Source organism: Chaetodon trifascialis, chromosome 11 (genome assembly GCF_039877785.1).
Source record: "Chaetodon trifascialis isolate fChaTrf1 chromosome 11, fChaTrf1.hap1, whole genome shotgun sequence".
In the NCBI taxonomy this organism is placed as follows: domain Eukaryota; kingdom Metazoa; phylum Chordata; class Actinopteri; order Chaetodontiformes; family Chaetodontidae; genus Chaetodon; species Chaetodon trifascialis.
Genome location: NC_092066.1, coordinates 7689325 through 7715087, shown reverse-complemented (window position 1 = coordinate 7715087; position 25763 = coordinate 7689325). Strand labels below are relative to the sequence as shown.

The following is a 25763-nucleotide window of genomic DNA, read 5'->3' as shown; positions in this document are numbered from 1 at the left end:
TGGAAATAAATTGGAAAGTTCTGAACTACACTGTCTAAATGCAGGTTTGGTTGACCATGGATTGGGGCTTCAAAGACATCAATTGTTTTACTTTTGAAGTGAAGTCCTTACCTCTCCAGAAGAAAGAACATTGTTGAGGTACTCAAGGAAGGCTTCATCTTTAATTTCATTATCCGTAAAGATGAAGGTGATGCCTTTTCCCTCAGCCCCAGCCGTTTTATATAACAGTTTCAGGTCATCCATGAAATTACTTACGTTGTATGTTCTGATGGGAAAACAAAGATAACAGGCAAAGAAACAAACGCTGAGTATATCCTGTATGTTGTCCTGTAATTATGAATGCAGTGAAACAATGACAGGAACAAATGCACAAAGTGGGACAACTTGATCTGAAATACCACCAGGACATGGGTTCATGAGACACTTATTCCATTACTTTTCAACAGATCTGTTTTTAAAGTTGTGCGTCTTTGAAAATGTTTTGTTTCTAATCAAAATGACCTTGCTGTGAACAATGAATGAATGAATTTTACAGTTAATCATGATTACATTCAAACATTTAAGAACCTCACTGCTAGCCTTTCTGCAAACCTTTCACAACAAAATACAAAACCGCAGAGACTTTAGCAAGATTTCACTGTATTTACACACTGTATTTATTTGTCTTGTTAAAGCAATACCACCCTCGTCCACGTTGCCTCACTAACGCTGAGAGCAGTTTTATGTTTTCCTGTTTGTTTTTACCTTGTCAGTGTGATCTGGAAGATACTGTATCCAGCCATGTATGATGCCAGACGAGTCAAGCTCTGTTTCCCTGATCCTCCGACTCCCACAAGCAGGGCATTGCCGTTGTCAGTTCGAATGATTCGTGAGATCTATAGGAAGGCAAATCTCAAATAAATAAGACTTATTTACAGCTTGCTCTACAGGATACTGATCAGTCTGATCGGCTTTTAGTCTGACCTTGACAAGATGAGTCATGGCATCCGTGAAGAAAACCAGATCTAGGTTGCAACCTCTTATGACCTCATTGTGCTGGGCCTGATACATCATTAACTTTTCTGATAAGAACTCGAAATTTGGCACCTGGAAGAATGTTAGTGTGCTCAGATGAAGGGGACAGTTTTCTGCATTTACAGTGCAAATATCTTACACTTCTATAAATATCGAGTTCATACCAGTTCATAAATTTTGGGGGCATCAAAACAAGCATCATCATCTTCTTCTCCAGTGGGCTCAGGGGCATCTCGCAGGAAGTCCGCAAAGTATGGGTCAGGATGAAGTTCTGGGACAAGGCTGGGGTCAACATGTTCTTGAATCACACGACATACAGCCTTCTCAAACCACTCTCTGTCCTCAGAACAAATAAACCTAAAACCAAACAACATTTCAGTTTACCTTTTTGACATTTTTGTTGCACTTAAAAGGGGATTTTCTGTATGTAAGCACTGTACCTGTCAGCAATCACCCTTGTACATTCACTCTTGAAAAGAGCCAAGAGAGTGGGGATATCATTACACTCCTCAGCCTTAATGTTTAACATTCCTTGCCAGATCCTGGACAAGTCTCTCAAATTGAAGATGTAGTGGAACTTGGATGGTGTCGGAAGCATTTTTGCCTTCAATGTGAAATTATCAAATCAGGTCATGTCCTCATTAACAAATTTATCCTTGTAATCAATTTCACATCATCTTTCAAATGATTACCTTTGTCCACTGCCATAAAATCCTCCCAGTAGACACAAGACATTTCGCCATATCTGAAATCTCAGGCTTAAAGTTCCTGCATGTATGGAAATATCCAAAGCCGATTATACCTACAGAAAGAAAGAAAACAATAACTGAAGTGTTTCATACAAAATCAAGTCAACAAAAAATAAATCATTTTAGAGACAGCTACCAAAGATCTTATCAATGGAGGTGTTGGATGGCAGAGTACAGTTGAAAACAGTAAACTGTCTCTTCAGTCTTTGTGGGATGTCGTTTCTTCCACCACCAGGGTGAATCATGGCAGCCAGCATCTGCACATCCACAACAGTGGTGAAGTCTCCTGGTTTGTCCAGATTGTACATGCCACTCATTTCCATCAGCTGGCGTACTATCTCATTGGTGATCTGGTCAGACAGTCATATACAGTTGCTATTAAGACATACACACACACACACACACACACACACACACACACACGCACACACACACATATATATATGTGTGTGTGTGTGTGTGTGAACTGCTATATAAACACCTGATCTCCCCATTCATTAACAACAGGCATGTTGATATCATCAATGAAAATTGTCATCCTGCGTCCCCCGGGGGGTCCATAGGTGCTGCCAATTCTTTTCTCAATGTAGCTTTCCACTGCTCGCTGTAATGAAAAAAAAAAAAGGTTTTGACAAACAAAAAACGATTCAGAACTGCATAAGGCCATGCAAAAACACATAGTGAATATTGTACCTGAAACATCAGTGGTTGTGTTGCAGATGAGAAGTTCAGGGACTTGGACAGGTGTGTTTCAGGATCAAATTTTTTTGTGTAGCTTTTTATCATCACTGTCTTAGCTGTCCCTTGTTCACCAATGAGCAGCACAGCCTGTACAAACACAATATTTTTCTTTCACAGACATATCTTGAAGCAAAAAAAGCAACTATGTTTTACAATGAAATATATGTTATCCTAGAAAGGAGACAAGACCACCTTGCGCTGTTTGGCAATAGTCTCCAACAGGAAAGAGGTTCTTGTGTTATCCACATTTGGCACAAGGATGGAGGCATAGTCTGGCACATGGTCAGTTGGATAGACATACTCCCCCACATGGTTATTCCAATGACACCATTCACCTGAAAAGTCGGCATACATACTTTAGTCATATGTACATTATGCCCACAATAAAACAGGCCTTCAAACACTCCCTTAAAAACCGAATAAAATGACAGAGGTATAGAGGTGGTGTTGAATGTATAAAATTACTGTACCGCCTGGGTTGACCATGTACTCAAACATAGTCTCTCCTGGCTGTGTTTGAGGCACATCAAGGCTGCTGTCATGAGCTCTAATATAAGCCTCCAGTTTGTCCCGATCCTCCAGCTCCAAAAGGGCTCCCAGACTCCACATCAGGCTGAAGACAAAGAGGCGTTCATGGTGTTTGTTACCAGCCGAGGCCCCTGTCTCCTTGGCTGGGATAAGACCCTCCAGCAGATTGACAGACTGAGGATGAATCATATTGTGATAGTTCAGTGTTTCATGAAACAATCATCTAATTCAGAGCCAACATCTAATTCCCGAATCTGGATACATACCTGCATTACATAGTTGCACTCCAAAAGCTCCATTTTGGGTTTTAGGTTCTGCTTCATATATAAGTAAGCGTCCTCAAATACCTTGTCATATAAACTTAGAAAGCTCTCTGCCTCTTGTGCATTGCGTTTGTGAGCCCATCCCTACAACACAAAACACATGTTCCACTGAGGCACTTCATTGTAAAAGAAGCATTATTTCTTTTCTGCAAACACTCTCTCCCTTGATGATTTAAACAAAACAACTGTACCTGGATTAAGGGTCTCCAGCTGAGAGCTGAGGAGCTCATGAAGACCATACCCACCCGAGACACAGTTGCAGGGGAGGCATTATCCATGTTGTGCACTTCAAACACCAGCTTGCAGGACGGAGACATGGTGATGCGGTCACCATTAGCCAGGGTCAGCGTTTTGTTATCATCTAGCACAGAGTTGAGGTTCTCAATCCATATGGCGTCCACAGGGCCATCCAGCACGATCCATATGAATTCCCCTGAAGTTTACATTTTAAAGCCATCACCACTCTCTTGCACATTTTCAGTTATGCTTTGTTCTGTTCAAGGACAGCCCACTTTTTACAGGTGGTGATATCCCTAACCTTTCTAGGTGTCAACCAATCATACGCAGATTTAGTATATATATTTTTAAACTACAACAAGCTCCATATTGTTCTGTCGTTCAAATTCAATAATGTGTTTTGGTTAGTGCAAGAACATTTCCATAAAGGCAATGTGCTATATAAAGTGAGGAATATTAGTTTAAATGTGCACTGAATTTTGTGTTACAAACCTTTCTTGGCTTTAAGTGTCCTCCTCCACAGAGTGGAAAAGATCCCATCGGTCCAATCATTGGTGGCTGCATCAAGACGACCGAACATCTGTGGTGCAGTGATTGCTTTGGGGTTCATGCGCAGCTCCCTGTGTGGGGATCCACATTCAGTCAGAGCTCGCATGAGAATCTTGATGACTGTGGTCTTCCCAGCTCCACTTGGGCCCAAAGTCATCAGGCCATGACGCACTTGCGAAGCCTCATAAAGCTGTGAACAGTAACATATTAGTATGGTATGGTCCAAACAATAACTTTATAAGACACAAATCACAAAAGGAGCTTAGCACACAGATGAAGAGGCTCTGGCGTACCTGAACCAGCTTGAGGTTCCATGGAGGGTGGTTGACAATGCCAGCAAGCTCAACTTGATGGCCAACAGCAGCTTGAAGTTCAACATATGTGCTCCCATCCAGCTGGATACCAGGGAATAGGTCATTGATCAGACTAAGGAAGAGGGGCTCATCCTCATCCACCTGAAACATACAGACAGTTTCACCCACAAAGTATCTGCTGACACAGTACAATATCTCCAAAATGTATTATATTATCCCTGATGGTCAACACTGAGTTCCTGTCATACGAGTTTCGAAAGATTCATGTCACGCAGCACTCTCATGACGATGCTGGACTCTGTGTCATTGGGCCGTGCTCTTTTACTGGCACCCAGAGTTCTTAACACGGACAGGATGTTCCTCAGGCCAAAGTCATAGTGGACCTGACAAATGGCAGAGGTTGAGTGTAAGTAGGCCAATCATTCAAAGTAATGACTAAGCACTGGACGTAAAATCCTCACCTGCTTTGTAAGTTGTTCTTCACACAGCTTATAAAGGACAAAGAATTTCTGGGCTAACATGACATTCTCATTGAATCCACAACTGGCTAGTTTGACTCTCATGATGATCTGCCAAAGACAACAGTGGAGAGGTGACATCTGTTCAGACTAGAACAAAAGGAAAATTATTACTTCTCAGCAAAAGCAGCCTTAACCCACCTGCCTGTCTGGTACCATCATAGACACTGTCCTGAATTGCACTTTTAAGTTTTCAGGAAGTTCTTGGCGACCTGCATATCCCGGATTCTAAACATAGAATGATGACATATTACCTAGTGCATAGCTATGTTTTCTACCTAGTTTTAAGGTGTTCATTATGAGATTTCTGTGCACTTGTCTATCCTACCATTGTGATAAATAGGCCAAACTCTGGATTCAGATCCACACAGTCTCCGTCAGTAAAGATGAAAGTGCTTTTGTGTTTCTTGCGTGCCATCAGAACAATATAGATCTGCTGAGCAGCAACAGAAAGCACTGGAAGGTCGATTCTGTTGAACTCATCAAAGCAGCCCCAGGATCCTGACTGCGCCAGACCTGAAAAAAACAAACAAACAAACAAAAAAAACATTAGAACAATCTTGAGATAACTGATATTGTACATCACACTGCTGAATTAATTGTTTCATTGCCTGGGATACCTTTGTATATCCTGCCAAGTCCTCTGAAGTCCATCTGGTCTGAGCAGTTGAAGACGACTACATACTTGCCAAGGCAGCGACCCATGTCTTTCGTAGTTTCAGTCTTCCCAGTGCCAGCTGGCCCTGCGGGTGCTCCTCCCATGCTCATGCCTAAAGCCTGGGACAGTGTGATGTAACACCTGTGGATAAGAAGTAGTTCTCCAATTCAATTTAGGAATTAATGACTGTATTAAAAGTTCCTTCAGCTATTATATAACCAAATCAAATTTGTCTTTTCTTGCCTGTCTGTCAGAGGGGTGATTACCAAACGGTCAGTGCAGCCGAGGAACTCATTTTGATAAATGAAGTCGACGTTAGTGATGGACACAATGACCTTATCCAAGTCATCCTTGAAGAAAAATCTGCTCTGCTTCAGCCACTCAAAGTCACTGACAGATTTAATGCGCTTTTTTACCTGAGGACAGATTAGGATGTCAACCTGAATGTATTGCGTACATGACAGAAACAGCCAGTCAACAATAAAAAAGAATCCATGACAGAAGTAAGACTTCTCAGAGAACCTACTAGGTCATTAAATATATCACTCTGGTGCACATGAATTGTGACAAGCGTCTCATATTTGACTCTGTCAAATTTGCTCAGGTCATGGGTGGTTTGTTTAATGAGTATGCTGAGCAGATTTAGGAATTTCTGTTTGGTAAAAGGCATGATCTCCCTGTCATCTTCAGCATAGCGAAGTGCCTCTTCTGCATCTCTTGTCCAAAGCATCTGGATCCCAAGCAAGCCCACCTAAAAAATTAAGAGCAAAGCCATGCATTAAAAGTTGCATCTCATGAAGTGAATAACCTAAATGTAAGATGCAAGTATCAGCTAATATACATTAGTTGCGGTGCCATTCTGCACTAAGAAACAACTAAAGCACCACTAATGTTAATGAAGGTTAACATCTGTTGCTAGCTTTCTGATTTGTTGGATTCTCATAAACATAATTATACACTATCCAAGCCTAGTACACCTGATATGACCCGATATCTCAGAGGTATTACGGTGCTACTAAGCATGACAACTGTCAACCTATTAAACATTTTTACTGACAGCCACACTGTTGTCTTCTGACCTGTGCTTGAAACTTGTTGAGGAAAGACAGAAGGTCAAAGTCTTCATCGTTGATCTCTAGATCTGAAGCTTTGATAACAGAGTGTAATGAAGCCTGCTGTTGTAACAATAGCTCCCCGAGCCAGAGCTCCACTGGTCCCTGTGCCATGACAGGTCTGTCCAGCTAAAACCACAAGCACAAATTAACTATACTATACGATACTTGTGATTAGTGCAGGAAAGCAACAAAGTGCATTTACTCAAGTACAATCTTAAAGAACTTTTTCACAAACAAAACACGACACGCCTGCAGGCCAGCAGCAACGAAATGCTTTACATCAAGAGAAACAGTTCCAAACATTGCAGTTACGATCTGCAGATGCAACTGACATTACATACCGGTAGTTTCTCTCCCTCCTGTGAAATGACAGCCAAAATCTTGTCATACTCTGTTGCATGAAACTCCACTTCATTAACATTGTCAAACACTCCAAGCAGATGTGACTGAAAAATAATTGCACCTGTAATTAGTTTGACTGCATTTATTTACCAAACAAGTTCAGGACATCAACACTACTAAATCACATTACTACTAAAACAATTTACAGTTTATCAGCTTAAATTTTTTTATACAGAAAATCAAGGATCTAACCTGAATTGTGTGGGAATCACTGGCTTGTCCGAGGATTTCCAAGAGTGCAGGATCAGACACAAAGAAGAACCGTGGGAACAGGAGCCTCTTTTTCTCAAGGTACCTGTTGAGTTAGATCACATCATCTTCACTTCATCTGCATCAACTGCAGCAGGAAAGCATTTACAAAGCATGAAGAGTAACCAAAATTATATGAAGAAAAAATAAATCAAAAGCAATTACATGATGACAATGCTTGAATGGAAAACACTGAAGCAAAAATGAATGATATAAAATTACAAAGAAACATTAAATACAACTGATTTGAAAAAAACAACTTTGCAGTGAGGATGTTCCAAAGTAATCATACTTCTATGTGACTTTTGAAAAGTGTGACAGCAGCAATATGCAGGAAAACTAGGGCCACTGATATTAAAACACAGTCACACAATGACATGACACTAGATAGGAAAGTGTTTAGAAAAAGGTATTTAGCCTTACAGATTTCCAGCAAAAAGTAATAAACTTTAAAAACTTTAAAAGCTTTACCCTGCCAGAGATTTCTGGCAGAAATCCAGCTGATTCTGAAGATCTGGTAGAAGCTGTCCGAGTATTGGATCACCCACACAGCACTCCACTACATTTGGGACTTTTTGGGCTCGCTGCATGATCGTAATCCAGGTCTTGTCAATGTTCTGAAAACGATTTGCCTCCTACATTGGGAAAAATTTGGTAATTTTGCATTTTACTAAGGAGGAGCTCAACATTGTAACTTACAGAATGTAAAGATATAACGCATGAACTATACCTGTGGCAGGTCTTTGGCTATGTCACCCCCAACAAACACAGCCTCCAGATAGATCCACAGGTTTTGCACAATAATCCACTGTTCAATGACATCAGATGACGTTGAAAGCTTGGAGACCCAATCCTGTATCTCTGCTTTGTAGTGGGCACTGTACCTGTAAAAGGCAGACAGGGACTCAAGTTCCTCAAGACACACTAAGGATACCTGTCTGAAAGGATACCTTGTTTAAATGGAGCCAAAACTATCTGCATCAATACCATATTTTCCTCTTGGAATAATTAGTTATCATCACATCAGTCTACACATCAGCAGTATTTCCCTTTCTTTTGATTAAATGTTTCATTTGTTATTAATTACATGTCAGTGTTTTCTCTGTTGTACCTGTTGCTCATTAGTGACCCCAGCACCATCAAACTATCCTCCAGGATGGTGAGGATCTCTGCTGTCTCTACCCCTTTCAGCATCAGTTCTCCTCTGTCCTTGAATGTCATCAAGCTCAGAATCTGCCCAGACCACACTTCTTTCACTTGCAACAACTTGGCTTCAATATCCTTCTCCTTCACAGCTGATATGCAGATGTCCTACAGTACAAATGCAACAAAAAATAGCCAAGCTTAAGTGGGTGAGTGAAATAGTAAGACAAAATATTGTGGCAAGAAATTAGTGTGGTTGTGACCACAGTGTCCAAACTGTCACCAAACCTCAACATCGTCCTTGTACTTCAACAGGGGTGCTTCCATGATGTTCTGCAAGGTAAAGGTATTGGACTCCACCTCAAACTGGTGCCCGGTCAGGTCTGTGATCCGGTCCCAGTGTCTCCTCATCATTGATTTGTTTGCCATCATCTCAAGCAGAGGGCATGACTCACTGAAATCATCAATAGTCGTTTTCAGGTCTAGGAATGCTTGCCAGTCCTTCAGTCCTTTGGGTAGCTTTCGGCACCTAGAAAAAAGGATAATCATTGACGTCTATGCAATTATAACAGTTGTACTTTTTGTTTTAATTACTTACATTTGACAACTTTCACTTTTTACAGCAATTATAGAGATAATTTTGTATTATGTTTGGTAAAGTTTTCATATTGATACATGCCTACCTAAAAGCTCAATCAAAATAAAAAAAATCACCTTGCACAGTAAATTGTTTCTGTAATTTGGGGAGAATTAACAATACTTGAATTACCTGTTCTGAAATTCCATAAGTTCTGCACTGATCTTCTCAATATCCACATCCGTCCACAGAATGCCATAGTACCCGCTAATCTTACTCATCACTGCATTATACAGGCCATAGAGTTTCTGTAGCAGGTCAAGCTCTTTTCTGGGGTATTCATAGGAAATCAAAGATCTATTAGTTTGAATATATTCTACCAAACCATAAAGATTAACACCATAACTAAGTATTGATAGGATTTCAATGATCTGGTTATGAAGGGTAAACTTTTGAGGAGTAGTAACACACTTTTTCTTCCGTAGACAGTCATATTCTGTGACTGGCAAGCCAAGAAGCTGCTCTCCAGAGGTATATGTGTTGAAATTTCTCCACAGTTCTTCAAATCTAACCTGAGTAAAATATCAAATAGAATCTAATCTCAGAAAAGCAAGATGCTGATGTATTTTTGTATTTAATTTTGCAGGAAAAACAACCAGTTTAAACAGATGACAGATATGGCATAGTTTTATGTCAATTCAAAGTGTTACCTGACAGATCTGGAGCCTGCGGCTGGCTTCCTGGGGAGCTATTCCATCAACCATGGGGCCTTCCTAAAAAGCAAAATTGTACATGAGCCATTTAATACATCAATTGAAATTTATTGATTGATTGATTGAAAAGTGATGAGACAGAGATTTACATATTACTTACTGAATCATATTGTTCCATAAAAGTGCTAACATCATTTTGGAAAATGGCAACACACTCCAGAAGGTTTTGTTTGAACTTGGGCTGCATACGAATGAGCTCTTCCTGCACTGACCTCTGGAAAGGTCAAGAATCAAAATCCAAGATCACAGTTGAGTCACAGGAGAACGCTTTATAAAATCCCAAAGCAAAAAAGCATAAATGTAATGATGATACTAACAGCTTTAGACTGAAGCTCTGCGAAGCGATGCCGCAGCTTGTGCACCCCCTCTGCTTCCCCTTTGCTCTCCTCCGCTTCATATTTAATCAAAATTTCACAGGCTTCCTGTACAATATAACACCATGATAAGATCATTATTTGACAGCTACATAAATCAAGCTGCAGGGATAACTTAAGAAGGAAAATGAATGTAGGAATTGAAATAGACAATGAAAAACATTTCTGAACAAGCTATGATAAACTGCAAATATTATGAGCATACAAACTGTTGATGGAGATGGAAATCATAATCATTGCAAAGTCTCCAATAACTTTCACTGATAATGCCCCATAGATCATGCAAAGTCAGCAATTTACTCAGTCCATCGTGTATTTCTTATCTTCCACAATGCCAAACTCCAACTGCTCTCATCACTAATAGCACAAATTATTGCGCTATTCATACCTCAATGGATATCAATGTCATATCAGTCTGTATTTCAGCATCCCGAAGCTTAGACAGGGCCCCCATGGCACGACGCACATCTTCCAGATTAGCCACAGGAAGAGATAGCTGTGTGAGGTATTTCTTAGTATGTATGCTGGTGTCGATCATTTTCTTCTTGTTCTCCGCCCTCAGGTATTTGCATAGGAGTTTCTTCCAGGCCTTGGTCTCAATTTTCAAGAACTTCTTTAACTGCTCTGTGTACAAGACATACGATTCTCAACCCTCACCATTTAAAAAAAACCTTTTAAAAAACATTTAAAGCACATTATGGCTACCTTACCTGTTGAGAATTCAATTGACCCCAAAACAATGATGGGTTTGATGTCATCAATTTCTTGTTCAACCGAGTCGTAATGCTGGATTTCCGAGTTGATATGGATCAAGGAAGGATTGCTGTCCATGAATTCCTTTAAAAAGATAATCATAATATTATCATAAGGAAAAAAACATTTCTATCTAAAATTACAAACAAGAGCATGTCATGTTTGCAGGAAAACAAACCTTGACTTTGAGGCTCCTGTCCTCATCCCAGATCACTCTGAAAGGACTGAACAGTTTTAGAATATCAGTCACTTGTCCTCTCTGGGAGCTGATGGCTGATTTCAGAATGCACACAAGCTTTTTGATGTCATCGTGTTCGACAACTATGTGATGGAAATTCTCTTTTTCTCCACCTATGAGATCATCACAAACACACAAAATCAGAAAAATCAGATGTTCTTCATTAAGTTTACACATTAAATTAGGAGGAACTTTTTCAAGTGTTGTACATATTGTTAGAAGACTGATTTTATTATATGCTGGACCGTCAGATTAAAAAAAAAAGATTAAATAATATTTTCTATTTTCTATTCTTATTTTCTTTTGACTTTCTTAAAACAAGGACATCAGCAAATGAACAACTTAACCCACTAAAATTGACTTCATATACTGCCTTTCAGCTTTTTTCATCCATGTGCATGCTGACAATGGCTTACCTGTGTTCTTTGTGGCATCATGACTGTACTGCTGCTGCCATGCAACACCCTTGCTAACTGCCAACACCAAGTCGATCAGTCGATTTATGGCCAGTTGGATTTCATCTACAGTGGGAATGATCACCTGATGACAACAAATATCAGACAGATGCATCATTTCTGCTTAACAAGATTTGCAAGGAATTCAAGGCCCCCCCCGCCCCAAGATGTAAAGCGTGAACTGGAACCGGCCCCCAATGAATAGTCTGAAACTCACCACATTGGGTTTAGCCAGCTGGACTTCAGATCTTATTAGCAAGACCATCGTAGACTTCTGGTAAGTATTGAAATTCCCACTTATTGACGTCGATCTGCAAGAGATCATATCATTCCTCTTAAATACTGGCCTTTTTTTTCACATGCTGACAAACACAGACGTACTTACTGAGTGCCACAAATTCTCCGTTTCAGGGTGTCCAGAGAGAGTTTGGTTGTTCTGAACAGTGCATCAAATACCTTTGCACTGAAGTATTCATAAAGCTTCTTAAACTCCTGAAATGAAGATTTTTATTTTAGGCATTAACACATTTGTTGATATATTGTGCAAACGTTTGGTGTTGGTTAGCAAACATACCCTTTCAAATTTGATTAAATTATCTCTATCTGGATGGTCTAAATTAAGTCCCTCATCCTCATTAGGGGTCCTCTGGCTCTCTCTTGAGAATGTTACACTCCTCTGTCCTAAAATGTTCAAAGGGTAAAATAAAAAGTTAGGCACACATGCATATATTCAAATTTGGGATGCTGTATGACTGTTATTTAAATACATCTATATTATTTCCACTTGCACGCAACACTTAAAACTGTGACTTAAGAGCACCTGAAACAGGTTCCTGAACAGCCGTCTTGGTGCCTTTTGACTGATAAATGGCGCTGAACACATTATTCAGCTCCCTCAGTGCTGCTTTAACACGGGTGCATTTGTTGTCCAGTGTTTTTGTGTGCTCCTTAGACTGATTCTGAAAAAAAAAAAAAAGGATACAAAAGTACATTGTTATTATAAAAATATAATTTAGAGTCACTTCAAGGATTAAGGATTAATTTAATGCAAGAACATTAACAATTCAGTCTTCCTTGATGTAAAATAGTAAAAAAACAAAAAAAAAAAACATGCTTTGGTTTGGAAGATGAAAAGAAGAAGGTGATCACCTCACTGTGGTCAATCAGGTGTTGGAGTGAAGACACATGAGCTGGGAGCTCAATCAGCACAGTCTCTGAGATATCCTTAAGGACATCATCAATCTGTATCTTTAAGATATACTGCACCTGACAAAAAGAAATACGGTAACTAGTAACATTGCCCTTGAGCAAAAGTATTTTTAGGAATCCCTGAAGGGTTTAAGTGTGGCTGCAATGCTAATAGACATTTATTACAATGCAGATTCACAACCATTCGCCAAAGGTTAATTAATAATCCCTCTGAACAAGAAATTAAAACATATTGAATGAAATGATTTTTAATCCTTTTCATAATTATAACTGTTACTACAAACGTAAATTACTGTATTTTATAGCGATATCCATATCTGAAAAGGAAAGACAGCTAACATTTGGCTCAGTGCTCTTATTCAGTACCATACCTTTTTGACAAGATGTTTGAGCTCAAACAAAGCAGTGTCAGCACGATGGAAGAACTCGTCCAGGAGGAAGGATGACCAGGTGAGCAGCACTGACCCATGGCGAAGCACAGATTCCACCTTGCAATTTACCAAAAACATGATAGCAAAAGATTAGCAAGTGTGGAAGCACTGAAGAACTCTGAAATAGTAACTAAGACACAAAAGCCATAAAAATATCAAATGTGACAAAACCGCACATATTCACACTGCCTGTAGCAAGCTTCACATTTGCAGGCTTATACATTACTCACAGAAGGCACACGTGGTTTCTTTTCTAGCCAAGCAAGTAAGATGAACACTTCAACTGTTTCTGTGAACATGACAACTTCTAAATGTACTGTACAAACAAACTGCTTACATTTTTTATTTCTGAAGCCATCAAGCTGGCGAAGTCCACAGGTATGTTCTCACAAGTGGATTCATAATCTGCCAAAATGGTCTATAAAAGGAAGGAATACAAGATTTTACATTAAGGTAACCCATCCATCTGTGAAAAAATGTATTATTTACCTGTAGTCTGTGGTGATTGGCATTTATTTTCTTTTCCATCTTGACCAGACGCAAAGCCTGGCTTGGAACCTCCAGACCCATCTTCAACAAGCACTTAGCCTCAGAAATGACCTCAGTTACTTTAGGATCAAAGTTGACAAGGAATTTTCCAGTTGTTGGGTGACGAACTAGCAGTGTAACATTCAAGACTGTTGTGAAACAGAATAAGAAGAAAGCATCTGAATCGCATATTAACAGAATCCCATGATACAACCTAAAAAGGGGCATTGTGTGCAAACTAGGACATCGAAATATTCAGTCAAAGCCAGAAAACCAACCATAATCTAGTTCTGACACTTCATCCATCCATGCTCTGTGGTAAACACATTCAAACTTTACTAAAGCTGCTGCAGTTTGATTGTACAACTGAATCACTTCCTGTGCCCCAGGGCTGCACAGGATGTCAGAGTTTTTCTGTTGATGACAACAGATACAGTCAATGTTAAAAGATTTAAGCACAATAATGAAATAGTTGAAGTTGTTTTAGTGGGAGAAAGTTCAGCTTACTTGTATGTACAATATGGGTTCCTCTATCTTTTTGTAAAGGTGTCTAGCCCAGCCAATCCTTCCAGCCACAGGAGGCGTGTTTCTGGCTAATGGGGGGTCGTCTCTCTGTTTGTTATAGAGCTGTGAAAAAAAATTAAACAAGGAGAACCGTTCATTTCATCAAAACGTCAAATTTCATATTTGACAATACATGTTGAATTGATTCTCTGTATCTACTCAAGCACGAAAATGGAATACCTTCTTCACAAACTCTACTTCTGAGGCATAATGCTGTAGAATACGACCCAAGATGCTGTCAATTTCTGAGTCAAGACAAGGAATGTTCAGCCTCTGAAAACTGCAAATAAAAAATTAAGGAGACCTGTGACTTTTCTGATTAAAATGCCAAATCATTCAGTTTCAAAATTACAGTGCATTCTGAAGATTATACTACTATATTTATTATCCTGACCGTTGTAATAGGCTTAGAGCTTGCTGGGATGAGATTATGTTTGAGAAGTGTGAAATCATGAATGCCTGCAGCTGGCTCTGTAAATAAGGATAGCCAAAATTATGATATGACCATGTACACTGGAAACAATCCTGAAGACATCAGAGAGATGGAGAGAGCAGGACAATAAACAATGCACACAGTACCTCAATGTGGTAGATCTGAAGCATAAACTTAGAAAAATCCTTGTCAAATTCAAGTGGCTTTGGAGCCAACAGATCATACTGACTCCTTTTCAGATTCATGGATATTGTGTGAAACTGTCTGGCCAGAATCTGAATGCCCTCAATATTTGATCTTCCAAGAGATTCAAACGTCTTGAACAGTGCAATTATTTGTAAAATCTACAAAAGAGAAGAGCTTATTGTTACATGGTAAGGCCTTGTGGAAATAATGTAATTCAAACTTAAAAAGTCAGCATGGACTGCACCTTCTCCAGCTGCTTGCAGAAGCACTCAAACTTGCAAAAAATCTGCATCTCTGAGACCTCAAAGGACCTCTTTCCAGGTATTCCCATTGTTTGTGTCTTTGTTTTCTGGAAGCAAGACTGATATTCCTGGTACAAGCAGATACAGTGCTGCCAAAGACAAAACATGAATTTAAGCAGTTACACAGTGATGCCAGCATGTGTTATATTCAAAGCTCATCAATGATACCACAGATGTTATTCTTACAGGTAGGTGTCATCATTACCTGCATTTTCCTGATGACATCCTCAGGATCTTGGTCCCATATTAGACGTTTGCCATTGTCAGTAATGTATGATCTGCATGCTGTAACCATCTGATTTGTGACCTGGAATTTTTTCGGGAAAGCAATTAGAGTTTGATTAAGCAAACTAGATCCTTGGATTTTTTTAAACACAGCTTTATCTCAGACGGAATACAATACACTTACTTTGATGAACAGTGCAGATATCTTTTCATTTGTATTGTAGTACAGTGAGACAGTGTAAATCATATGAATGGCGTTGAGGATGTTCTGCACACTTTTCATCATGGTGACCTGAAATCACATTCATATATATCAATATTATCTACAATATTCAGTGTCTATGGAAATTATTGGTGTCTCTTAATCTTCCAATGGACAAATATGGAGCAAAGTCTCCTTAATACACGTTACACTTAACGTTCTGTCAGACAAAACTTGGCATGAAACATATATAAAACAAAACAAACAAGGATGAAACAATAGTCGCAATAATTGTAATAATGATAAACATAATGCAATAACTTTAGATGTGTGTAATTACTGAGTATTTTAATGGAAATCTGTTAAATATGGCCTGTGTGTTTATATGCATGATTGTGTATACAATAATAGATTATTTTTTGAAAATTAATTAATAGGTAATAATATAATAGTATATAGTATAGTATATAGTTTGTACATGCTATTTTGAAATGTCAGTTATTGTACAACATAAGATGGGGATCTTGGCTTGGCTTGCAAGTTATCTATTTCACAGTTCAAATATGTATGTGTGTGTGTGTGTGTGTGTGTGTGTGTGTGTGTATTTGGATATATGTAAGAGAGATATTGAAATGTGTGTTTAGTGATCCTGGTCAGGTCGGCATTGTGGCTGCTGTGTCTTCAATTATAAACCAATATCCACTAGAGGTCACTGTAATCAAGATTTAACCTACACCTGCTGCAGACACGAGCCGCATTTCAGATGGTTCACTTTAGATTTAGAGTTTTAGATTGCTTTATGTAATTATTTCACATTGTAATTAACCCTTTCTGTAGAATGTAAAAAACACTATAAATGATTCATACATATAATTAGAGTTATATTAGTTATAGTTATTAGTTATATATAATTTAGATCCTTAAAAAAAGCTTAGGGCATTCTTTTTTGAATACTTTCAAAATGCTATTTTTGCAGACATTTTGTGCTACATTTTGCTGCATGTATAAAATTATGTAATAGAGACATTCTCATTCAGTACTAACAAATACAACCTTTTTCTTAGACATGACTAGGTAAAACACCAATTTATTGTCAATTTATACATACCGGGTCACAGCTGTAAAGAGGCTGACAGACTTTCTCCAGTGTGTTCAAGAATTTTACATTGTCTTTTGCCTCATTGGCGCGATCTGTGATCCTGGCATCCAACTCCCGCCACATCTACATCAGTACAAGGTTGAAAAGGTTCAATTTTGATTCTTCAAAACTGAAATGTAGAATTTTTCAAGTCAAGCATTCGCACCTTCATAATCTTGGAAAGGCTGATATGGAGCACCATTACCACAGCTTTACACTCTGGTCCTTTAATGTGATTGATGATAGAGTTGAACCTGAAAGACATTTTTTTCCAGTGTTCTAACTCACTCAGTGGCCCTGCAGAATCAACCTCTCTCCTCAGTTGATCACTTTCTATCAGGACCTGATGATTATGAATAGAGAGGAAGGTCACAATTTCCTTCTATAGAGCAGCAATTCATTCAACTAATCTATAATAAGACTCAGGAAGATTCAGACTGTATCTGAATGACACTGTATTGTTTGAGTGTTGGTTCTCGGATCTTTGATTTTTTCTGTACACATAAAGGTGACCCCCTATTAGCATCATAACAACCAATATAAAATCTTAATTTTACCAACCTGCTCGATTTGCTTGTACCATTGCAGAAGAATTTCTTCTAGCTGATGCACCATGTCAAAGTTGGCAGCCGCAACTTTCATATCTTCAAGGGAGGCCAATTTAGAGAGGTCAACATCTGTGACTGTATTCAGATGAACAACACTCTCAGTGCTCATTTGGATGTCTGGGGTACAAACAAGAAAGACAAAGCGCAAGATCATCATAACTACTTTAAGAATCAGTATTAGCAGGTAATGCAACAAATGATCATTTTAAAGCAATCAAGTATGATTTGCCAAACAAAATGGTGACGAAATGCTACAGCGAGAATTCCCCCTAAATGCCAAAACTTTACAGACTCAACAATTATGCAGCTGACATCTTCATGAAAAAATATGACTTACCATCTAAGGAGTCAAGACAACGCTTTATGGTGTACTTGAACTTCTTTTTAATTTTTTCTCCGTGTCTAGACTTATCCAAGACACCCCAGTTTTGTGCTGCGTCAAGAGATGGTAGCAGAAAGTTGAACGCATTACTTATTCCTTTCAGGAGGCCATCTCTGGCATCGACCATTGAAAAGAGGATTTCCTACAAAGTACAAAATAAGATCATCCATCAAACTCCAAAGACATAAAACAAAAACTAGCTTAGTGTGAGTTATGTGGTCATCAGCAGTGAACATCTTCTTTGGTAACGCAACATGTGTTTTCAATGACAGGAGCTGCTACGTTTTTCCAGTGAATACATGGAATGCAGATTAGTTGACTGGTTGAAAGTGTTCCAAGTAAAACATTGAAATTTTGATCCCAATATTTCCAAGATCTGAAAAATCTGTACAATCTCAATCAATCAATGATCTATGAATCTCTCTGTGAAGTTCCATATCTACAATAAATCTTCTACAGAAAAATGCACCTAGCACACAGTAAGAGAATTACAGTTACAGAAACGTACCACTTTACTTATACAAAACTGTCTTACCTCATGGATGTTTTCTGAAGTCACAGGAACGTCCACTCTAGTCCGTGTGAAAGAGCAGCAAATGCCTGTAAGGCATGTCTCAGACAAATTGGCTAAAAACAGCCTCAATATTTTCCCCCCTTTGGTAGTCTCTGGATATGAGCGTCCACACTCTGAAATTAAATCCAAATGACTTTTGAACAGATGAAAATTTAGGAAACACCTGTAAAACTAGTTAGAGCATTCACCTGTATACTGACTAATACAATCCATTGAGTTCAGTGAACTTTGGAAAGACTTTAAAAATGGAACCTTCCTATCACATACAGCAACCAGAAAGACCCATGGGTTATCTGTTAAAGTCATGTGCTGTTTAAAACTAATGCTACATAACATTTAAAACTGGAAGGACAGCCTATGACAAATAAATGTGGCATGCTGCCTTTAAGTTTGATAGTTCAAAAATGTAGTCTTTCTAGATCTATACCTACCTTTTCCTGGGGCTTCAGACTCTTGATATACAAAGGAAATGGTTTTACAACCTCCTTTGGCGAAGAAATCATCAAAAGCAGCCAGCTATTCAGCATAAAAACAACGACACACATTAGCATGTAGATAGTAACATAGGCATGACAGACCAAAAACAGTGTTCCTGTCATCTTGAAAAGAAACATTTCTGAAAAATAAAATGTCTCCCCAAACTCATGACTGCTGAGAGCCTCAACGATAATATACAGCTGTGGTTCCCAGCCTGGGGTCCGAGCCCCCCACTGGGGGGCGCCAGAGGTTACAGGGGTGCACACAATTTTGCCTGCACTTAGGTTGTGAGGTTACCAAAATTATATTTGCGCCCATTAAATTTATAAAATCCCAATAACACACCCAATTGGACAATCAAAACATATGTTTGGTCCACATTTAAATACATTAAGCTATTTATTACATCTGACCTTTTACTTGTGCAAATAAAAGTTTGTAATTAATCACTTCAACATCAGCAACAGTGTACATTTTTACCTACATCAAACTATGTATAAAACTGGGAAATTTCACACTTCTGCATTTCCAGTGGTACTGTAGTAACAACATGACACAGTGGAAAACAGAAATAAGCACCAATATGATGTGTTAATGTGTCTTGGTAATTTTTGAAACATCACAATCCTTTGCCATATGCGATAAAAAATAATATTAAAAAGTGATGTTGAGCATTTTATCCTGAAACTGTTTTTTTTTTTTTTTTCTTGAATGCCATCAAACTTGTATTTTGTTGGAACTGGTAGGGGCTTGTGTGCAATGATGCTCAGAGTTTGCATGTGGACGGTAAAATGAGAAGGTACAACTGCCACATATTTTTGCCAGATGCAAAAAGCATTTACTTGCATCAATGCCAAGTCTTGGCTCTCTCATTCCTTTTGTTCCAGGTCTCTGAACAAAAACAAATTGCGGCCACATGGAAGACCAAACTGTTCAAAATCACTGGGATGATGAATTATCTCTAACTCTAATACAATATTATGTGCATTCATTGTGAAAATCCATGGGAAACACTCACAGATGAAGAATCTAAAATAAATTCCTCTGCTGCAGTTGGGTCCAAGGACAACCTGTCAGCAAGAATGTCAATCATGTACTTGTGTGCAGGGGTGAGGAGCTTCTTTCGCTCTTCTCTTGTCTGCTTGTATTTGGCCTGAGGAAGACAATGGTTGGGAATAGTAGTAATTTTACTTGCACACACTGAAAACAATGTACCATTCTTGCCTAACTTAAACGGACTTGTTTGTTTGTATCTTGTAAGCCTTTGCGTAAAGGTTTTAAATCCATTTACCTGACATCCATGCTTGTTTGCCTTTGTGTCATGTGCATCCATTCTGAAGAGCTCATGCAAAATCGCTTCCTTTGCTGTTGAAAAACTCAGTTCTTCTGCACATTCTCTCTAGATTTAACCAATAAACAAAATTAGCTGGAGCCTCAAGTGATATTTTTCCCTGCGGTTTAGTAAATTTACTAATGTGTATTTATACATATAGCAGCTTTGATGAAGCAGCCCCAAAGCGGTGGTTATATCAGTCAGCTGATATATGAGCACACCAGGGTGACTTAACGTTATTGGCTGGCTAACGTTCAACGTCTACGTTGAAAAGGCAGTGTTGCAAACATAGTCTCAGCTAACTTAAAATTAAATAAAAGTAAAAGCTACATACTAAGCATTAACTGTTTAATTAATGTCTGCTTAATTACTTCCAGTTATAGGGTTAAGCTAACTATTTGATTAAGTTAGCCTAATGCCAGCACTAACATGGTGATAACTGAAGTAACATAACCGTTAGCAAACCAAGTCATACAGTTTGGGATTAACTAATATAATACTGTTCACCTCACTTTACTGGCACATATTTTCTGCCCATTCTAAAACTCACCTGATAAAATAATGGATGCCTGCGGGCCACATTTTGTTTGTGTTGTTTCAATTTTCAAAGTAGACAAGACTTGTAGATCTATTTTTGCTTTTTGACTGCCGACAATGAAGTTCTCATCGAAGTCTAACCGTTATCGGCCCTGTAACCGCTTCCTATTACGCTGACCATTCACAGATGCCACGCGCTCTAGCTGTTGGGAGAGATGACGTGGTTAAATTAAGTTTCAATATCAACGTTCATAACGTTAAATTTGCTTATGGCCTTTTCCTCAGGTTTGGGGGGGGGGGGGGTTGTCAAAGGGTTATACTTCCTCAGGTACAGTTTACTTTGTAGTCTTGTACATCTTTGTTTTAATTACCTTACTGCCATCCTTACAGCAAACCAGACTACTGAAGACAGTAGTAGTGATGACAGTCGAGTCCTGTTAAGGTCACCATTTTATTTTCTATACCTTATCTTTGGTACCCTCTATTGGACTGTTGACAGAATGGCAAAAAATGAATATAACGACCGCTGATCCTGGACCAGGCTTTGGAGACGACATATGTTTCGTGGTCTACTATTATTGGTCCAGACACACCATCTTGTTGTCCAATGGCAGGCAGACATCTGTTCACCGGAGCGACTCTAAAATAGTCTCCTCTCTTCCTTCTCCACAAGGTATTCGCTCGTCAGCAAGGACATTGTTAGCAGGGCTAAACAGAGCTGAGATGGGGAAAATGCAAGTCTTGGGTGTAGTTGCAGTAATATTAGCATTGTACTGCGTACATGCAAATGTCTACTTTCGTGAGGAGTTTCTGGACGGTGGTAAGTTTGTCTTAACGTTAGGAATTTCTAATAGTCGTGCAGGAGGTTAATTCATTGCATGTTAGCTTGACTGTTAGCCATCGTTTGGTTATAATTATCGTGAGTTTCTTTAGAGCGGCTCTTCTCTTAGTGAAACATTTTTTTCAGTTGGTGATTTTTGTGAAAAATAACGTCATCTCCCTTCTTGGTTTCTTAATTTCAACTGTTGTTAGCTAGCTAACGTTAGCAAGGCCCCAGATCTAGCAAACGTAACACCCATACCACTGATACCTAAGTTGCTTGTAATGGCCCAAGTTGCAGTATAAATGTGTAATGTTAGCAAACCAAACGAATTTCGTCGTTCTGACCTTTCAAAGACTAACGCCAATAGGTGCACAGTTGGGTAGTATGGTTTTTCAGGAAGTAGCTTGATGTATCCGAAAGAGTTTAAACATCAGCAAACTTGCTTGTTTTTTTGTTTTTTTTTTCAGATGAGTGGAGAAGTCGCTGGACAAACTCCAAACACAAATCTGACTACGGAGAGTGGAAGCTAACAGCTGGCAATTTCTATGGAGATGCTGAGAAAGACAAAGGTAACGTAAACGTTTGCTCTCCAAGCATTATAAAACAAGAATTACTGTAAGTTGATTGAAAATAACGATTCATTCGTGGTGATCGTGCCATATTAGTTATGGTTAAAAGGCACAGTTAAAATGTGTTCAGTGGATCTTTTGTGACCAAGTCAAATAAAGAGTCACAAGTTACAATCTGATTCTGTAGCTTGAATATTTACTGAGGTAAACAATCAAGACTGCTTCTTTCCTGGTCTTGGTGTCTGTGTTTTACAGTACAGTTCCCACTCTTGTCAGCCAGAAACTGTATATTGCTTGTCTTGCTTAAGAGTTTTCTTCCACTTGCTTTTTCAGGTTTGCAAACAAGCCAGGATGCTCGTTTCTATGCTACCTCTGCCCGTTTTGAGCCTTTCAGCAATGAGGGAAAGCCTTTGGTCATTCAGTTTACAGTCAAACATGAGCAAAAGATTGACTGTGGCGGTGGCTATGTGAAGGTCTTCCCCTCTGACTTGGATCAGACTGATATGCATGGAGAATCCTCATACTACATCATGTTTGGTAAGTGATGATGTTCATGATAAATGAACAATTAGAACTGATTAGACTGAGAAGATTTGTACATCTAGTAATTTCATTTATTTCACCCAGGCCCTGATATCTGTGGCTACAGCACCAAGAAAGTCCATGTCATCTTTAATTACAAGGGCAAGAATCACCTCATCAAGAAAGAGATTAAGTGCAAGGTAGTTCTGGCATTTTAAATCTGGGAAAAAAATATACATTTTTCTTATAATATCCAAACATGCACTATCTCTGCACCAGTGACTTCATCCGAAAACTTTGTTTCTTCTAGGATGACGAACTGACCCACCTGTACACGCTGATCCTGAATCCAGATCAGACCTATGAAGTGAAGATCGACAATGAGAAGGTAGAGTCTGGTAGTCTGGAGGATGACTGGGACTTCTTGCCTCCGAAGAAAATTAAGGACCCCGAAGCTAAGAAGCCAGAAGACTGGGATGATCGCGCCAAGATTGATGATGCTGATGACACCAAGCCTGAGGTGAATAAGCTTTCAAATATAATTAATTAATGAAGTTAATCAACCTCAGCCAGCTTAAAATGTATCTTTGTTCTGCATTGTGCTGGCAGAAAGTTCTCTTATGTCCGTGGCAAAGCTGACAAGAGGACAGTTGTTTTCCATTTATTCTCTCCCACATTTCCACAGCAGTCCTGGGCTTTAAAGAGCCTAAATTGACATTCACAATTCTTTTAATTCAACTTCCATCTTATAATAATTTGTTCTTCTTTAGGACTGGGACAAACCTGAAAACATTCCAGACCCTGATGCTAAAAAGCCCGAAGACTGGGACGAGGATATGGATGGAGAGTGGGAGCCACCTATGATCCCCAACCCAGAGTACAAGGTAGGCTAATGCCAGATAGTCATGATCTCCTCTGCCTGAGAAATGCTCAGAATTCACTCTGCAAATGCCTTTGCAGCCTGATACATCCTTTCCTGTTTACAGGGAGAATGGAAACCCAAACAGATCGACAATCCCAACTACAAGGGATCCTGGGTGCATCCTGAGATTGACAATCCTGAATACAGTCCTGATTCGACCATCTACAAGTTTGACAAAATTAGTGTTTTAGGTCTTGATCTTTGGCAGGTGAGAGACAAGATCATTTTTGGATAATAACTGTATTATTTTATAATAACTAGAACTAGTGTCTCACATTTAATACTGTTTATCTCAGGTGAAATCTGGCACCATCTTTGACAACTTCTTGATCACAGACGATGTGAAGGAAGCAGAGGACATTGCGAAAGAAACATGGGGTGTGACAAAGGTATGTTGCTGCTGATATTCTATTCAAGATGCATTGTGTCATTTGTACAACACACCAAAGTGTTGCCAATGAAATGTGAAGAGATTAATTAATAATCTAAACTTTCACCACAGGAACCAGAGAAGAAAATGAAACAGGAGCAAGATGACCTGAAACGAAAAGAAGAGGAGGAGAAGAGCAAAGAGCAAGACACTGAAGCTGATGACGATGATGTCGATGATGATGAGGATGAAGATGGAGATGAAGAAATGGATGATGATGAAGAACCAAAGGAAGACCAAGATGAGACACTTTCAGAAATGGATGACGAGGAAGTAAAGCAGAAAGATGAGCTTTGAGGAGGCGTGGCCAGAGATTTTATCTGCCCCGCCTCTAGAAACTCTGTCCTTTATTTCCCAGGGGTAATTGTGGCTGCTGTGCATCCTTTCCCTGAGATTTGGACACAACCCAACTTGGGGGGGCAAATGTAGTGGAGTGTGGCAAGTGGATGTTAATGGGTTTAGTTTCCCTTTTATTTTGGTCATGATATTACCCTTTTGCCCCTGAACTGCTGGATTGATTCTAAGGTTTTCCACCTACAAAGTCCATTCCTCATTTTGTAATAACAGGCAATAAGGAGGCACTGACATCTACTGTTTTCTTGATTTTCTTGACCTGGTTATTTGCAGATTCCCTTGCACAGGTTGCAGTTTACCAGAAGCTGTAGTAAATATGACAAATTGAGATTTGCAGAGAACAATTATCCCTGAAGGAAAATTTCTCTCTGCCTGGTGAAACGTAAAATGCACATAACTCAACGTACAATGCATAAACTGTAAGACTTCACAAATCGCAGAATGCAGACAGCAATCAAAACTTCAATGTAGTGTAACTTATTTTGGTTATGTCTGTGGCACTGACTTCTTATTTTCCTTTCCACTCTCTTTAAGGCATAATTGAATGAATTGTTTAGACGGAAATTAATCTTCATCAAAGTACACAATGAAATAGTTTGTCTGCATTGAAATGGTATGAATTCAACGTGTCTTCATGGTGATGTGATGGGACCTGCATTATGTCCTGAGAGTCTGGAGAAACAGATGGTGATCCCCTGGTGTGACTCTTGACACACTTATTTTTATTGGACAGAATGTTGTTGATACCAAAGTTTTTATTAAAAGATTATAACCTTGTTGCCTGTCATATCTTCTTCTGTATGTACAGTTTGTGTCTGACTTCACACCCACTCTTTACTTACATGTTTTGCAGTAGTGGATAGAATGGAAAACAAATACTTCGTAGGACAGTTTTGCTGCTGGCTTAAGTTACTACTGTACTCCAGGTTTGCTGCATGCCAATTTGCTAGTGGTAATTTGATTAAACACAACTTTGTGAAGATGCACAATATAAGTAGTAAGTAAAATATTAGCAGAAAAAAACAAGTATTAAAATAAGATTTTGGCACATGGACCAAATCGCTCCTTTAGGGCTCCTGAGAGTCTGTGGCCCCTGGGCAGTTGATCCTAAAAGGTATTCCACCTTGTTTCTTGAGGAAGAATTGGTGATAATTTATGGGATGAAGCTGGTGTGAATGCACAACTTTGAGCAAAATGTATCAGTGTACAAAGAAAAAGAAAATAGTGACATCATCGAACACAACAGTGAACTGGGAGGCAGGGCATTCTTGGAAGGGGGTGAGTAACTGGGCACCATAACAAAA

General features: G+C 39.0%; 2 protein-coding genes across 2 annotated transcripts in view; one reads left to right on the top strand and one right to left on the bottom strand.

The window, feature by feature from the left end:
• The window catches only part of LOC139338666 (dynein axonemal heavy chain 8-like), a 30190-nt gene extending 9888 nt beyond the window's left edge, over positions 1–20302 (bottom strand). Inside the window, exons 1-62 of the mRNA XM_070973887.1 lie at positions 20261–20302; positions 19988–20122; positions 18924–19008; positions 18454–18605; positions 17874–18060; positions 17490–17653; positions 17095–17271; positions 16899–17012; positions 15773–15880; positions 15569–15670; positions 15306–15452; positions 15022–15219; positions 14837–14913; positions 14623–14722; positions 14386–14505; positions 14157–14292; positions 13840–14027; positions 13688–13768; positions 13291–13407; positions 12860–12976; positions 12531–12669; positions 12285–12391; positions 12096–12202; positions 11928–12021; positions 11672–11795; positions 11196–11368; positions 10975–11101; positions 10653–10888; positions 10208–10312; positions 9991–10104; positions 9828–9890; positions 9589–9689; positions 9310–9447; positions 8829–9069; positions 8509–8708; positions 8128–8281; positions 7869–8032; positions 7341–7443; positions 7088–7192; positions 6711–6872; positions 6158–6382; positions 5875–6047; positions 5594–5772; positions 5302–5489; positions 5115–5201; positions 4917–5024; positions 4704–4838; positions 4435–4596; positions 4085–4331; positions 3547–3788; positions 3299–3439; positions 2975–3206; positions 2697–2839; positions 2457–2591; positions 2245–2367; positions 1900–2113; positions 1707–1816; positions 1455–1618; positions 1179–1371; positions 964–1086; positions 745–875; positions 112–265 (exon numbers count right to left, since the gene is read on the bottom strand). Of these exons, the coding sequence (XP_070829988.1) occupies positions 112–265; positions 745–875; positions 964–1086; positions 1179–1371; positions 1455–1618; positions 1707–1816; positions 1900–2113; positions 2245–2367; positions 2457–2591; positions 2697–2839; positions 2975–3206; positions 3299–3439; positions 3547–3788; positions 4085–4331; positions 4435–4596; positions 4704–4838; positions 4917–5024; positions 5115–5201; positions 5302–5489; positions 5594–5772; positions 5875–6047; positions 6158–6382; positions 6711–6872; positions 7088–7192; positions 7341–7443; positions 7869–8032; positions 8128–8281; positions 8509–8708; positions 8829–9069; positions 9310–9447; positions 9589–9689; positions 9828–9890; positions 9991–10104; positions 10208–10312; positions 10653–10888; positions 10975–11101; positions 11196–11368; positions 11672–11795; positions 11928–12021; positions 12096–12202; positions 12285–12391; positions 12531–12669; positions 12860–12976; positions 13291–13407; positions 13688–13768; positions 13840–14027; positions 14157–14292; positions 14386–14505; positions 14623–14722; positions 14837–14913; positions 15022–15219; positions 15306–15452; positions 15569–15670; positions 15773–15880; positions 16899–17012; positions 17095–17271; positions 17490–17653; positions 17874–18060; positions 18454–18605; positions 18924–19008; positions 19988–20122; positions 20261–20302 (8913 nt within the window). The remainder of the gene's footprint in view (positions 1–111; positions 266–744; positions 876–963; positions 1087–1178; positions 1372–1454; positions 1619–1706; positions 1817–1899; positions 2114–2244; positions 2368–2456; positions 2592–2696; positions 2840–2974; positions 3207–3298; positions 3440–3546; positions 3789–4084; positions 4332–4434; positions 4597–4703; positions 4839–4916; positions 5025–5114; positions 5202–5301; positions 5490–5593; positions 5773–5874; positions 6048–6157; positions 6383–6710; positions 6873–7087; positions 7193–7340; positions 7444–7868; positions 8033–8127; positions 8282–8508; positions 8709–8828; positions 9070–9309; positions 9448–9588; positions 9690–9827; positions 9891–9990; positions 10105–10207; positions 10313–10652; positions 10889–10974; positions 11102–11195; positions 11369–11671; positions 11796–11927; positions 12022–12095; positions 12203–12284; positions 12392–12530; positions 12670–12859; positions 12977–13290; positions 13408–13687; positions 13769–13839; positions 14028–14156; positions 14293–14385; positions 14506–14622; positions 14723–14836; positions 14914–15021; positions 15220–15305; positions 15453–15568; positions 15671–15772; positions 15881–16898; positions 17013–17094; positions 17272–17489; positions 17654–17873; positions 18061–18453; positions 18606–18923; positions 19009–19987; positions 20123–20260) is intronic.
• A 1148-nt stretch (positions 20303–21450) lies between these two features.
• calr3b (calreticulin 3b) lies at positions 21451–25235 on the top strand. The gene is made up of 9 exons (XM_070974649.1): positions 21451–21659; positions 22130–22231; positions 22565–22768; positions 22859–22953; positions 23064–23273; positions 23524–23637; positions 23740–23883; positions 23972–24064; positions 24178–25235. The coding sequence occupies exons 1-9, from the start codon at positions 21563–21565 to the stop codon at positions 24400–24402; spliced, it is 1284 nt and encodes a 427-aa protein (XP_070830750.1). The 5' UTR covers positions 21451–21562; the 3' UTR covers positions 24403–25235.
• The last annotated feature ends 528 nt before the right edge of the window (positions 25236–25763 follow it).